The sequence below is a fragment of the Aotus nancymaae genome, unplaced genomic scaffold (assembly GCF_030222135.1).
Source record: "Aotus nancymaae isolate 86718 unplaced genomic scaffold, 86718_ANA_hifiasm-v0.15.2.pri h1tg000040l, whole genome shotgun sequence".
NCBI classification, from domain to species: Eukaryota; Metazoa; Chordata; class Mammalia; order Primates; family Aotidae; genus Aotus; species Aotus nancymaae.
This window is the reverse complement of record NW_026988454.1, coordinates 48,657,217-48,671,469: the sequence shown is the minus strand read 5'-3', so window position 1 is coordinate 48,671,469 and position 14,253 is coordinate 48,657,217. Positions and strand designations below refer to the sequence as shown.

General features: G+C 40.3%; 1 protein-coding gene across 14 annotated transcripts in view; it reads right to left on the bottom strand.

Moving 5' to 3' along the window:
- MCM9 (minichromosome maintenance 9 homologous recombination repair factor) overlaps positions 1-14,253 on the bottom strand; it is a 323,915-nt gene that overhangs the window by 283,649 nt on the left and 26,013 nt on the right. For all 14 annotated transcript variants that reach the window (XR_010336625.1, XM_012450079.2, XM_064360749.1 and 11 more), the window contains 2 exons: positions 12,316-12,516; positions 1,392-1,517 (listed from right to left, as the gene is read on the bottom strand). Coding sequence is in view for 13 of the 14 variants with exons in the window: in XM_012450079.2 (XP_012305502.1) it covers positions 1,392-1,517; positions 12,316-12,516 (327 nt within the window). In the remaining variant the exon portion in view is untranslated. The remainder of the gene's footprint in view (positions 1-1,391; positions 1,518-12,315; positions 12,517-14,253) is intronic.

Here is a 14,253-nt window from a genome sequence, read left to right as displayed (position 1 = left end):
TACATATGGTCGTTTGAGAAAGGATTTAACTAGAAAATCTTTAGAAAAGTTAGCTGTCATAAATATAACAGTCCCTAATTGATTACTAAATGTGACAGAACATCTAAATTCTATTAATAAATTATGTGCTATTTCCAGGTGTTCAGCCCTATACTTAACATTTTTAAAAATATCTGAGGCCATGTGCAGTGGCTCACACCTCTAATCCCAGCAACTGGGGAGGCCAAGGCAAGAGGGTCACTTGAGCCCAGGAATGTGAGACTGGTAAGACTCCATCTCTACAAAAACAAAAAATTTTTGGCTTATAAAGTTTCTGATTACTCTATTTTAAAACATCAAACTACTATGATTAAATGTTTGCATACAAGTCATAGAAGTATTTTATTCTATTTTTATTTCAGCACTTAGAAGTATTAGGGATTTTACAAGCAAATTACTTATAATTCCAACAGTTAAGTGAAGACCTTTTCATTTATGAAAATTTTAGTAACTTAGTGAAATACATAAAATAAGTACTCGTTTTGCAAATATAACATAAATAACATATGCATATCCTGTGGTTCATAGGATTTCACTACCAAACAAGTTTCTTCAGCAATACTCAAGTGTTTCCTAAATACATTAATAGGAAACCCCTGTTTAAGCTCAACATTTGGCAGAGCGCCTTGCAAAACAGATGATCAAAACATATAAGTACACCTTATACTTACTATGCCACACTGTACTATATGGTTTTCAAGTCCCTACTAACAGCCTGATTTATAATAATGTCCTTTTAGTCTTTTGGTTTAATTTTTGGTTATTATGGCCCATAATAACCCCTATGCCAGACTCTGGTTAAGTGTGTTAGCTGCAAAAGAGCTTTCTGCCATCTGGACATAATTATACACTTAAGAGTAATCTTTTCTTGAAGGTGTGACCTGCAGCAGCACCCCATGGCAGATGGCACATTTGCTATCTACCAGCAGAAGGGGAATCAGCAGGCAGATGACTGAGAGCAGCAGTCTAAGAGAAACACAGTGACAGCCACAGATGGAGAGACACTGACTGGAGACATTAAAATGCACTATTTCTAATCTTTTTCCTTTTGAAAGCAGACCGGAGATCTGACAAAATATACAGTAATAGAAATAAAGATTTTATTTTGTAGCATCCTTATAAGCTACAGCAAATGTATATGCCATTGAAAAATCTAATGTTTCAGTCTTTCTAGAACTCTAGAAAGTAAATTCTGATATATAGATGCTAGACTATGTAAGAGATATTCAATTATCAGCTTTATAAGATTACAATGGGAAAATAAAGTCCAACAAGTAGTTTTTATTCAGCAAAGAAAAAGTTCTAGCTTCTCTCCTTGCATTATTACTCAGAATTTCTAAACAGGTACTAACCTCTGACCCGTGTTCCTGTAGCATCAGTCCTTTGAATCCCACCAGCCAGCACCATGGCCACAGCAAGCTTTACTAGATACATTCCAAACACTTGAGGGCACAAGCTAGCCAATATTACATTCCTTCCTAGGAAAAGCAGAAAGATCACAAGTCAGCAATAATTTTCAAGAAACTCCAACTGAAATTTCCCTTCCTTTCCTATCTGACCATCCTCATTTAAATATACTGTTATGTGAAATGATCAAGAGGTCCAATTCCAAATGACTAACAGGATTAAGGGAGGAAATAACTTTGCTTTGATTCAAAAGGCCTTTTTTTTGAGACAGGGTCTTAACTCAGTCACCTAGGCTGGAGTGCAGTGGCGTGATCATAGCTTATTGCAGCCTCAAACTCCTGGACCAAGCAATCCTCCTGCCTCAGCCTGCAGAGTAGTTGGGACTACAGGTGTGCAGCACCATATCCAGCAATTTTTTTTTTCCTAGAGCAATGTGGGCTCACACTCCTGGGATCAAGCGATCCTTTCGTATCAGCCTTCCAAAGTGCTGGGATGACCACCCAGCACTTACGAGTGGTATGAGCCACTGTATGTACTTTCTATGTGATAATTTCAGTAAAATTACTCCACTGCCTAAATAAAAGGTGTTAAATCTCGCAAATAATGAATCAGATCGTACAAGTCAGTAATCTTTAAATACAGAGGTAGCTGGAGCTCACGAAGCTTCTCCAAAGATATAAGAAGAAAAGTAAAAATCCACCCTTCAAGTCAACTCAGCATTTGCTCCGAGCAGTTTGGTAAATTGTGTTTGTTTTGTTTTGAGACGGAGTCTCACTCTGTTGCCCAGGCTGGAGTGCAGTGGCACAATCTCGACTCACTGCAACCTCTGCCTCCTGGGTTGAAACAATTCTCCTGCCTCAGCCTCCTGAGTAGCTGGGATTATAGGCATGTATCACTACCAGCTAATTTTTGCATTTTTAGTAGAGATGGGGTTTCACCATATTGACTAGGCTGGTCTCAAACTCCTGACCTCAGGAGTTTGATTTGCCCACCTCGGCCTCCCAAAGTGCTGGGATTATAAAATCTAATTTTTATAGCACATTCTGTTTTATCTGGGACAAAGTAACAGGGTCATCAAGGCATTAAGAAAATCACTGCATATCACAACCCTAGCAGTATAAGCATGAGATCTTGAATTCTTCTGATCATGTGCTTTAAATAAAAGAGTATCACTATTTGGGGTTCTGTTTTCAAAAATATCAATGCACCAAATCTGTGAATTTGCCTATCTCATCCACGAATAAAGCAGGTATTTCATTCAGTCATTGGCCTAATCAACCTACGGAATTCCAACAAGCCATTCCTGAGCCTTTCCACAACTTACAGCCCTATACACAAAGGCTACTTTTTGTAATGAATCAAAATTGATTCAGCAGCAACTAATCTATTATGATATAGCCTGGGATGGCAGAAATGTGAAGTTAGAAAATCTTTTAGTAAAAAAGGAACCCAATTTAGTAAATCCAGGAAGTTCATTACTTGCCAGAAGGAATCCTCCGTGTTTGGAGGTAGAAAGCCTAGAGAAAAGGTCAGGAATCCAAGCAGATAAGAAGACTTGACAGCAGGTAAGTAAACTGACCAGAATCTAGCAATTACACATGGAAGGAAAGAAGAAATAGCTCCAACAAACAGGTTCAAGAGTAGGCAAATTGATCTGAGTGTTATATAAGCCAAAACTTAGAGCCAGTTTTACTGAGTGACATGCTGATGGGAAGCATATCCCTATGATAAGAGCACAAGTTCTGGTGTCATGTTTGGATTCAAATCCCAGAGCTATTAATTACCAGCTATCTTGATCTTGGGCAAGTTTCTTAACCTCTGTCTCCATTTCTTATCTGTAAAACTGGGATTATAATGGTATCAACATAGCATTGTTGAGGATCAAGGGAGTTAATAAGTGTACAACACATAAATAACTGGCATATAGTGCAAACTATTTAACTGTAACTGTTAGCTTATATATCTTTCTGATCTCAAGATTTCCTCACACTGTAGTCAATACAAAAGACTACGAAGGTAGGACTGGGGTCCCAGAGAGAAGCAAAAAGGAAGGGCCATTGTCCTAAATTTGTTGTCTAAGTTGAAAAGCTTGATTCCTTGGATCATGGCAGCAGCAGCTCTCACGGCTGTATCATGGAAGAAAATGCATTAGCACAATACTACCCCTATCTTCACCTCCCTCCCAAATTTCTAGTTCTAGACCATGTCAACAGTGTGGCAAAGGCCTAGTTATCTACTCCTGTGTGGCTCTCAGTTATCTCAATGAAGAGAACTTAGTAGGCCCTCAAGTAATCTCAGACTTAAGTCAGTCACCCCCAAAGTAGGTTCAGATGGCCCAAAACACTCCAATCCCTATATCTGGGTTTCTAACATCTAAACACCAGAGTCAGGGAATCCCTCAGGTTACTGCAGATCAGAATAAGGCCCCTAGGTTCATCCTATCTAGTACCCACAGGATCAGGTCTTAAGCAAGTCAACCTCCAATTACTGAGCATTGAAGCATTCTACAACTTGAGACTAGCAAAATGAAGACGTCCTACTGGATACAGCTTCCCAACTTCACCTCTCCTCCCTCCATCACACTCATGAACACTCCAAAATGGAGGAATACAGTGCACTGGTGCTAGTCCATAGGAAACTAAGAGAGAATCCATTCATACTAACAAAAGAAATATTGCCTCATTTTCTTGCTATCTTCCTACTTATATTTCTCACAAGATTATATTTACTTCTGCCTTGTATCCAATAAATGGCTCATGCAACAGTAGCCTAATTAAAACAACAGATTCTTTAATTGCCAGCACAAAGCACATCTGAAGATCTAGTTAAGAGTACCATATGATGGCCTTCCCTTCATTAAGAGGTAGAACTGAGCTGTGACACTGTAATAAATAAATAACAGTGGTCCAAGGAAGAGTTACAAATGTTTAAAAGGATCAAATCCTAAGAAACCATTTTCAGGCTGTTCAGGCTGAGCATAGTGTAATCCCAGCACTTTCGGAGGTGGAGGTGTGAGGATCACTTGAGCCTAGGAGTAACATAATGAGACCCTGTCTACTTAAAAAAAAAAAAAAAAAAAAACCGGAGGATCCAAGATGGCCGCTTAGGAGGAAGTCGGGATTGCAGCTCCGAGAGAAGGCGCAGGGGGTGAGTGGATGCCGCATTTCCAGACGGACTTTTACTGCCCACAGACCAGGAGATACACAGGAGGAAAAGCCCCACGGGTCGCCAGCACCGCTGGTTTGAGCGGAGTGGCCGCTCAGCCTACGCCCTGGGGCGGGGGGCAGTGGCTTCTTATGCGGAGCGAGAGAGACAGAGTTCCCTCTGAGCCAGAAAAGGGAGCTGAAGCAGGGAGCCAAGCCAGGAGACCCCCGGGCAAGGGAGCGCCACGAATCTCAGAGCCGCTGCTTCGGCTGATGCAGTGGCACACAGGGCAGTGGATTTTAACTGCCCACAGACCAGGAGATTCACAGGTGGAGAAGCTCCACGGGTTCCCAGCGCCGCTGGTTGGACTGGAGCAGCTGCTCGGCCTGCACCGGGGGCGGGGAGCAGCGGCTCCTTGAACAAAGTAAACGGGACTGTGCCCCCTCTGGGCCAGCAAGGGGAGCTGTGGCAAGGAGGCAAGCCAAGAGATTACCGGACAAAGAGGGCCCCTCTGGAAACACGGCTGAACCCGGGACGGTCCAGCTCTGTGGGGGAGGGGCGTCCTCCATCGGGAAACACCCTGCAGTTCCCGGGGAAATTTTCCGTAACCAAGACAACCCACCACTACAGAGACTCCGTCACTACAGGGGCGGGCCAGCATAGCGGAAGCAGTTCTAGCTACACCCACAGGACTGCAGGGAAGCTCACACGGAAGCTGGGCGGAGCCCACAGCAGCTCAGCGAAGCCTCTGCAGGCTGAGTGTGACTAGACTGCCACCTTGTGGGCAGGGAAAACGGTAGCAACACAGCCGAAAAGCATAAACTGCTAACCCCCTGGGCCAGAACACCTGGGGAGAAGAAAAGGGGGTTTATGAGTTCAGCTGCTGCAAACTTAAAATTACCAAAATCAGAAAGACAGCAACTACAAAATCAATAGGCGGATAAATCCACAAAGATGGGAAGAAACCAGCACAAAAAGGATGAAAACACCCAAAACCAGAACACCTCTCCCCCTACAAGGCAGCATAACTCCTCACCAGCACGGGAACAAGACTGGACGGAGAATGAGTGTGATGAAATGACAGAATCAGCTTTCAGAAAATGGATAATAAGAAACTTCTGTGAGCTAAAAGAACATGTTCTAACCCAATGCAAAGAAACTAAGAACCTTGAAAAAAGACTTGACGAAATGCTAACGAGAATGGACAACTTAGAGAGGAATATGAGTGAATTGATGGAGCTGAAAAACACAACACGAGAACTTCGCGAAGCATGTACAAGTTTCAACAGCAGAATTGACCAAGCAGAAGAAAGGATATCAGAAGTTGAAGATCAACTCAATGAAATAAAACGAGAAGGGAAGATTAGAGAAAACAAGGTAAAAAGGAATGAACAGAGTCAACAAGAAATATGGGACTATGTGAAAAGACCTAATCTACGTTTGATAGGTGTACCTGAATGTGACGAAGAGAATGCATCCAAGCTGGAAAATACTCTTCAGGATACTATCCAGGAAAACGTCCCCAACCTAGCAAGGCAGGCCAATATTCAAGTCCAGGAAATACAGAGAACACCACAAAGATATTCCTCTAGAAGAGCAACCCCAAGGCACATAATCATCAGATTGACCAGGGTCGAAATGAAGGAGAAAATACTAAGGGCAGCCAGAGAGAAAGGTCGGGTTACCCACAAAGGGAAACCCATCAGACTCACAGAAGATCTCTCAGCAGAAACCCTACAGGCCAGAAGAGAGTGGGGGCCGATATTCAACATCCTTAAAGAAAAGAACTTTCAACCCAGAATTTCATATCCAGCCAAACTAAGCTTCATAAGTGAAGGAAAAATAAAATCCTTTGTGAACAAGCAAGTACTCACAGATTTCATCACCACCAGACCAGCTTTACAAGAGCTCCTGAAAGAGACACTACACATAGAAAAAAACAACCAGCACCAGCCACTCCAAAAACGCACAAAATGGTAAAGAGCAGCAACACAATGAAGAATCTGCATCAACCAATGGGCAAAACAGCCAGCTAGCATCAAAATGACAGGACCAAACTCACACATAACAATATTAACCCTAAATGTAAATGGACTAAATGCCCCAATCAAAAGACACAGACTGGCAAATTGGATAAAAAGCCAAAACCCATCAGTGTGCTGTATCCAGGAAACCCACCTCACATGCAAGGATACACAAAGGCTCAAAATAAAGGGATGGAGGAAGATTTACCAAGCAAATGGAGAGCAAAAAAAAGCAGGAGTTGCAATTCTCATCTCTGATAAAATAGACTTTAAAGCAACAAAGATCAAAAGAGACAAAGAAGGACATTACATAATGGTAAAAGGATCAATACAACAAGAAGAGCTAACGATCCTAAATATATATGCACCTAATACAGGAGCACCCAGATACATAAGGCAAGTTCTTAAAGACTTGCAAAGAGACTTAGACTCCCACACATTAATAGTGGGAGACTTCAACACACCATTGTCAATATTAGACAGATCAACGAGACAGAAAATTAATAAGGATATCCAGGACTTGAACTCAGACCTGGAACAAGCAAACCTAATAGACATTTACAGAACTCTCCAGCCCAAATCCACAGAATATACATTCTTCTCAGCACCACATCACACCTACTCTAAAATTGACCACATAATTGGAAGTAAATCACTCCTCAGCAAATGCAAAAGAACGGAGACCATAACAAACAGTCTCTCAGACCACAGTGCAATCAAGTTAGAACTCAGAATTCAGAAGCCAACCCAGAACCGCACATCCTCATGGAAATTGAACAACTTTCTCCTGAATGTTGACTGGATAAACACTGAAATGAAGGCAGAAATAAAGATGTTCTTCGAAACCAACGAGAACGAAGACACCACATACCAGAATCTCTGGGACACATTTAAAGCAGTCTCTAGAGGAAAATATATAGCAATAAGTGCCCACATGAGAAGAAAGGAGAGAACTAAAATTGACACCCTATCATCAAAATTGAAAGAGCTAGAGGAGCAAGATCAAAAAAACTCAAAACCTAGCAGAAGACAAGAAATAACTAAGATCAAAGCAGAAATGAAGGAGATAGAGACACGAAAAACCCTTCAAATAATCAATAAATCCAGAAGCTGGTTTTTTGAAAAGATCAACAAAATAGACAGACCACTAGCCAAACTAATAAAAAAGAAAAGAGAGAATAACCAAATAGATGCAATAAAAAATGATAAAGGGGATATCACCACAGATGCCACAGAAATTCAAACCATCATCAGAGATTATTACAAACAACTCTATGCACATAAATTAGAAAACCTGGAAGAAATGGATAAATTCCTGGATAGTAGCCTCCTCCCATGCCTAAACCAGGAAGAAGTCGAAACCCTGAATAGACCAATAACAAGGTCTGAAGTCGAGGCAGCAATTAAGAGCCTACCACCCAAACAAAGCCCAGGCCCAGATGGGTTCACAGCCGAATTCTACCAGACATACAAAGAGGAACTGGTACCATTCCTACTGAAACTATTCCAAATAATCCAAAAAGAGGGAATCCTTCCCAAATCATTTTATGAGACCAACATCATCCTAATACCAAAACCCGGCAGAGACTCAACAAGAAAAGAAAACTACAGGCCAATATCCATGATGAACATAGATGCAAAAATCTTCAATAAAATACTGGCAAGCCGACTACAACAGCACATCAAAAAGCTTATCCACCATGATCAAGTAGGATTCATCCCGGGGATGCAAGGCTGGTTCAATATACGCAAGTCTATAAATGTAATTCACCACATAAACAGAACCAAAAACAAAAACCACATGATTATCTCAATCGATGCAGAGAAGGCCTTCGACAAAATTCAACAGCCCTTTATGCTAAAAACTCTCAATAAACTAGGTATCAACGGAACATATCTCAAAATAATAAAAGCTATTTATGACAAACCGACAGCCAATATCATACTGAATGGGCAAAAACTGGAAGCATTCCCTTTGAAATCTGGCACTAGACAAGGATGCCCTCTCTCACCACTCCTATTCAATATAGTACTGGAAGTTCTAGCCAGAGCAATCAGGCAAGAAAAAGAAATAAAGGGTATTCGATTAGTAAAGGAGGAAGTCAAATTGTCACTATTTGCAGATGACATGATTGTATATCTAGAAGACCCTATCACCTCAGCCCAAAATCTCCTGAAACTGATAAGCAACTTCAGCAAAGTCTCAGGATACAAAATCAATGTGCAAAAATCACAAGCATTCCTATACACCAATAACAGACTTAAAGAGAGCCAAATCAAGAACGAACTGCCATTCACAATTGCTACAAAGAGAATAAAATACCTAGGAATACAACTAACAAGGAATGTAAAGGACCTCTTCAAGGAGAACTACAAATCACTGCTCAACGAAATAAGAGAGGACACAAACAGATGGAGAAACATTCCATGTTCATGGTTAGGAAGAATCAATATCGTGAAAATGGCCATACTGCCCAAAGTAATTTACAGATTCAATGCTATCCCCATCAAGCTACCAATGACCTTCCTCACAGAACTGGAAAAAATCACCTTAAACTTCATATGGAACCAAAAGAGAGCCCGCATAGCCAAGTCAATTCTAAGCAAAAAGAACAAAGCAGGAGGCATCACACTACCGGACATCAAACTCTACTACAAGGCTACAGTAATCAAAACAGCATGGTACTGGTACCAAAACAGAGATATAGACCAATGGAACAGAACAGAGGCGTCGGAGGCGACACAATATATCTACAACCACCTGATCTTTGACAAACCTGAAAAAAACAATCAATGGGGAAAGGATTCCCTGTTCAATAAGTGGTGTTGGGAAAACTGGCTAGCCATATGCAGAAAGCAGAAACTCGACCCCTTCCTGACACCTTACACTAAAATTGACTCCAGATGGATTAAAGACTTAAACATAAGACGTAACACCATAAAAACACTAGAAGGAAACCTAGGCAAAACCATTCAGGACATAGGCGTAGGCAAGGACTTTATGACCAAAACACCAAAAGCATTGGCAACAAAAGCCAAAATAGACAAATGGGACCTAATCAAACTCCACAGCTTTTGCACGGCAAAAGAAACAGTCAATAGAGTGAATCGGCAACCAACAGAATGGGAAAAAATTTTTGCAGCCTACCTGTTTGACAAAGGGCTGATATCCAGAATTTACAATGAACTAAAAAAGATTTACAAGAAAAAAACAAACAAGCCCATTCAAAAATGGGCGAAGGATATGAACAGATACTTTACAAAAGAAGACATACATGAGGCCAACAAACATATGAAAAAATGCTCATCATCACTGGTCATTAGAGAAATGCAAATCAAAACTACATTGAGATACCATCTCACGCCAGTTAGAATGGCGATCATTAAAAAATCTGGAGACAACAGATGCTGGAGAGGATGTGGAGAAATAGGAACACTTTTACACTGTTGGTGGGAGTGTAAATTAGTTCAACCACTGTGGAAAACAGTGTGGCGATTCCTCAAGGACCTAGAAATAGAAATTCCATTTGACCCAGCAATCCCATTACTGGGCATATATCCAAAGGATTATAAATCATTCTACTATAAGGACACATGCACACGAATGTTCACTGCAGCACAGTTTACAATAGCAAAGACCTGGAACCAGCCCAAATGCCCATCGATGATAGACTGGACAGGAAAAATGTGGCACATATACACCATGGAATATTATGCAGCCATTAAAAAGGAGGAGTTCACATCCTTTGTAGAGACATGGATGAACCTGGAAAACATCATTCTCAGCAAACTGACACAAGAACACAAAATCAAACACCACATGTTCTCACTCATAGGCGGGTGTTGAACAAGGAGAACACATGGACACAGGGAGGGGAGCACTATACACGGGGGTCTGTTGGGGGGGAGGGGGGATAGTGGGGGGGTGGGAAGTTGGGGAGGGATAGCATGGGGAGAAATGCCAGATATAGGTGAAGGGGAGGGAGGCAGCAAATCATACAGCCACGTGTGCACCTATGCAACAACCTTGCATGTTATTCACATGTACCCCAAAACCTAAAATGCAATAAATTAAAAAAAAAAAAAAAAACCATTTTAATTAAAAAAAAAAAATCACTTAAAAATGTATGATTCTTAAAGTGCTTGCTTCATAAATCTATAATGTAGAGAACTTTTGCTTCTTTCTATACAGATGAGATAAAAGAAAGATCAGGAACTACTAATGTGCTATATACACTTATGCAAAAAAAAATCCCATAAAATAAAAGCAAACTGTCCCTATTTAGGCAAATGGAAGGCTTATCATTGTTTTTTTTTTTTTTTTTTTTTTTTTCATTTTTTTTGAGACAGAGTCTGGCTCTGTCACCCAGGCTGGAGTGCAGTAGCACAATTTCAGCTCATTGCAACCTCCGCTTTCCGGGCTGAAGAGATTTTCCTGTCTCAGCCTCACAAGTAGCTGGGCCTGCAGGCACACGCCACCACACACAGCTAATTTTTGTATTTTTGGTAGAGACTGGGTTTCACCATGTTGGCCAGGCTGGTCTCAAACTCCTGACCTCAAGTGACCCAACCGCCTTGGCCTCCCCAAGTGCTGGGATTACAGGCGTGAGCCACCACGCCCAGCCAGAAGCCTTATTTTTAAAAATAATATCTATCTCATTCAGCAGGTGATTTAAGAATAAAGTAATCAATATCTCTTAGATTTGAGGGCAGTGTTATTAGAAATGTCTACTACTGTCTTCAGTTTATTTTTCTCAGAAGATGTCTCCATGGAGAAATGAAAACAGGCACTTGAGGATTTAATTGGTGCTTTATACACTTGGGATTTTTCAGTAAAATACACTACAAACCCAGTGGCTGTGATGTTTTAGTCTATGTAATTACACCTGAATGTCATAGTAAAAATTTTTGTTTGTGATGACAAAGCTTATTGTCTGCATCTTCTCTCATAGTTATTCCCCATTTTAAAATCTTCAGCCAGAATAGTGTAAAGTTACCTTTACTACTGAAAATACATCAAAGAGAAACAACAGCTTTAATGGGATGAGGTTTCATAATAGGATGAGTTTCGTCTTTTTAAAGAAGTATATTTTTAATGGATATAATAGGAAACTCTGAAATTGTCTAGGCAGTGTATGTGGTATTTAAAATAATAGTTAGAAATGGAATATCTCCAGGCAGATTGCTAAATAGAAGAGTATGACAGAAAAGGGATTCAAAGGGAGACTATGGCTAGAGGTATGACTAATGCTACCCTTTAAACTCAGCCATTGAGTTATGCAGCATATAAGGCTGTCAAATCACAGACATCATATTTAACCACTGAATGTAATACCATTAATAATAATAAGTTGTGGGCCGGGCGCAGTGGCTCACGCCTGTAATCCCAGCACTTTGGGAGGCCAAGGGGGGTGGATCACGAGGTCAAGAGATCGAGACCATCCTGGTCAACATGGTGAAACTCCGTTTCTACTAAAAATACCAAAAATTAGCTGGGCATAGTGGCGCATGCCTGTAATCCCAGCTACTCAGGAGGCTGAGGCAGGAGAATTGCCTGAACCCAGGAGGCGGAGGTTGCGGTGAGCCGAGATCGCGCCATTGCACTCCAGTCTGGGTAACAAGAGAGAAACTCCGTCTCAAAAAAATAAATAAATAAATAAAAATAATAATAATAATAAGTTGTATACCCTTAAACACAAACCTGAAAAGGGATCGCTCTTATAGTATTCCCAAAAACCTTCAAATTCCTTTCGGACCTCCTCATCCATGATGACCCCTGAGGACTGCTCATTATTTACTTGGATATAATTTGCTTTCAGGACTATCTCCACTTCACAGCGCACATCTTGCTGAAAGGGCTTCCACCGTTGCATTACAACCCCATAAATAGTAAGGTCATCACCTAGAAAAAAGCACCAAATGAGTCTAGCAGTAGCATCCTGCATGCTGAACACAGACTCAGCATAACAAAGGACCAGAAATTACAAACAAACCACTACCTAACTAGGGTTTACAGTGTGTACACTCATCCAGAAAACAATTTAGGGGCAGAATAACACCCCAGATTCTTGATTTTTGTCCCCGACAGTCATTTGTATCTGCATAGTGAAAAGCTGAAGTCAGTATTTCCTATTTTTAATAACCTGCTACATGATAATCATACCAAATTATTACCCTTCACTGGGAAAATAGTTTACTGGATGATTCATTCTTCAGTTACATTGGGTGAAATGTTCATCCACACAAGTCTCTAACCATTTAGCTCTCATTTAGAGAAGAGATGTGGGAATTGCAGCCAGAAAGTTAAACTATAATTTGGAGTCAGGAAAAGAGACAACCTTGTGATGACTGGCAGGTAGTTTGAGTTTCTTACACGTTCATTTTTACTTAACTCATTTGCTAATATTTTACTCAATGCCCCCCATCTTTCTTAGTGAACCAAAGAAACAACAAACTAAGAAATGAATAAATAACTGCTCTACTTCAAAGTTCCTTCCCACAAAATATAAAAGCGCAAGATACAATCCTGCTTGATCCTTGTTGATGGTTCTCTCCCACCTGAGGAAACCCTCTCACCATTCCTGGTAGGCAGTGGCAACTTTCATAGATTTTCCTAAGAGGCCCTGGGTAGTTTACAGGCACACTCGCCAAACATTGCCATCTGTGCTTATTACGATATACAATGCAATGCATCAGTTATATACAAATGTTTGCCGTTCGATATTTTGGTACTAGAGAAAGGGGGCTAAAAACAAAGATGAAAAAAATCATAATCCTGGTCCCCCCAAATTTTAATCTTGTTGAATGTAGGGTTTTGGACGTGCCCCAACCTCAATCTTGGTATTTATATTGTGCATAATAAACACTGTCTCAGAACTAACAGGCAATTCTTCATTTCCAAGCCTTTGTGCCAATTATATGGAATGTGCTGATGAAAAATGCCTTTCACTCTCTAAATTTCAATGTGTAATCTGCAGAGCTTTTGATTTCCTAAAGGAAAATGCTAAATGCATGGAACTGGTGGCACCAATTCACAGAATAGAAGGCACATTTCTAGCTAAAGGCAACTTCATACTAAATGGTTACAAACACATTAAGTAAGTGCTTTACAAGTTTCCAAGATCTTTCCTAAGCCACTACTTAATCATTTTCAAACCCAATCAGGAATGATGATCATTTACCATATTGTCTGACCCCAAATTTCCATATAAAAATAATTGGGGGCAACTTTACATAAGCACATGGAACAATTCTCTATTATGGTCATTTTAATGGATTATGTTTAGGTTGTTTATAAACTAGTAAAATGAGGAACTTTACTTTTAGATATATGATCCATAAGTAATAATCTAATGTTGATAAGCAGTGATTATGTGGAAAATAGAGAGCACTGAAGCATGGCCCAGAGTACTGACCTCATCAGACTTGGATTTTAATCCCAGCTCCACTGCTTATTAAAGCTATGTGACCTTGAGCAAATTACCTACCTTTCCTAAGCCTGTTTCATGACCTACAAAATGTGAATGATTGTATTTACATCATAGTACTATAGTGAGAATCAGATCAGATAATCTACATAAATTACTTTATGCAATATCTAGAACACAGTAAGTACTCAATAAATATTAGCTATTTTTAT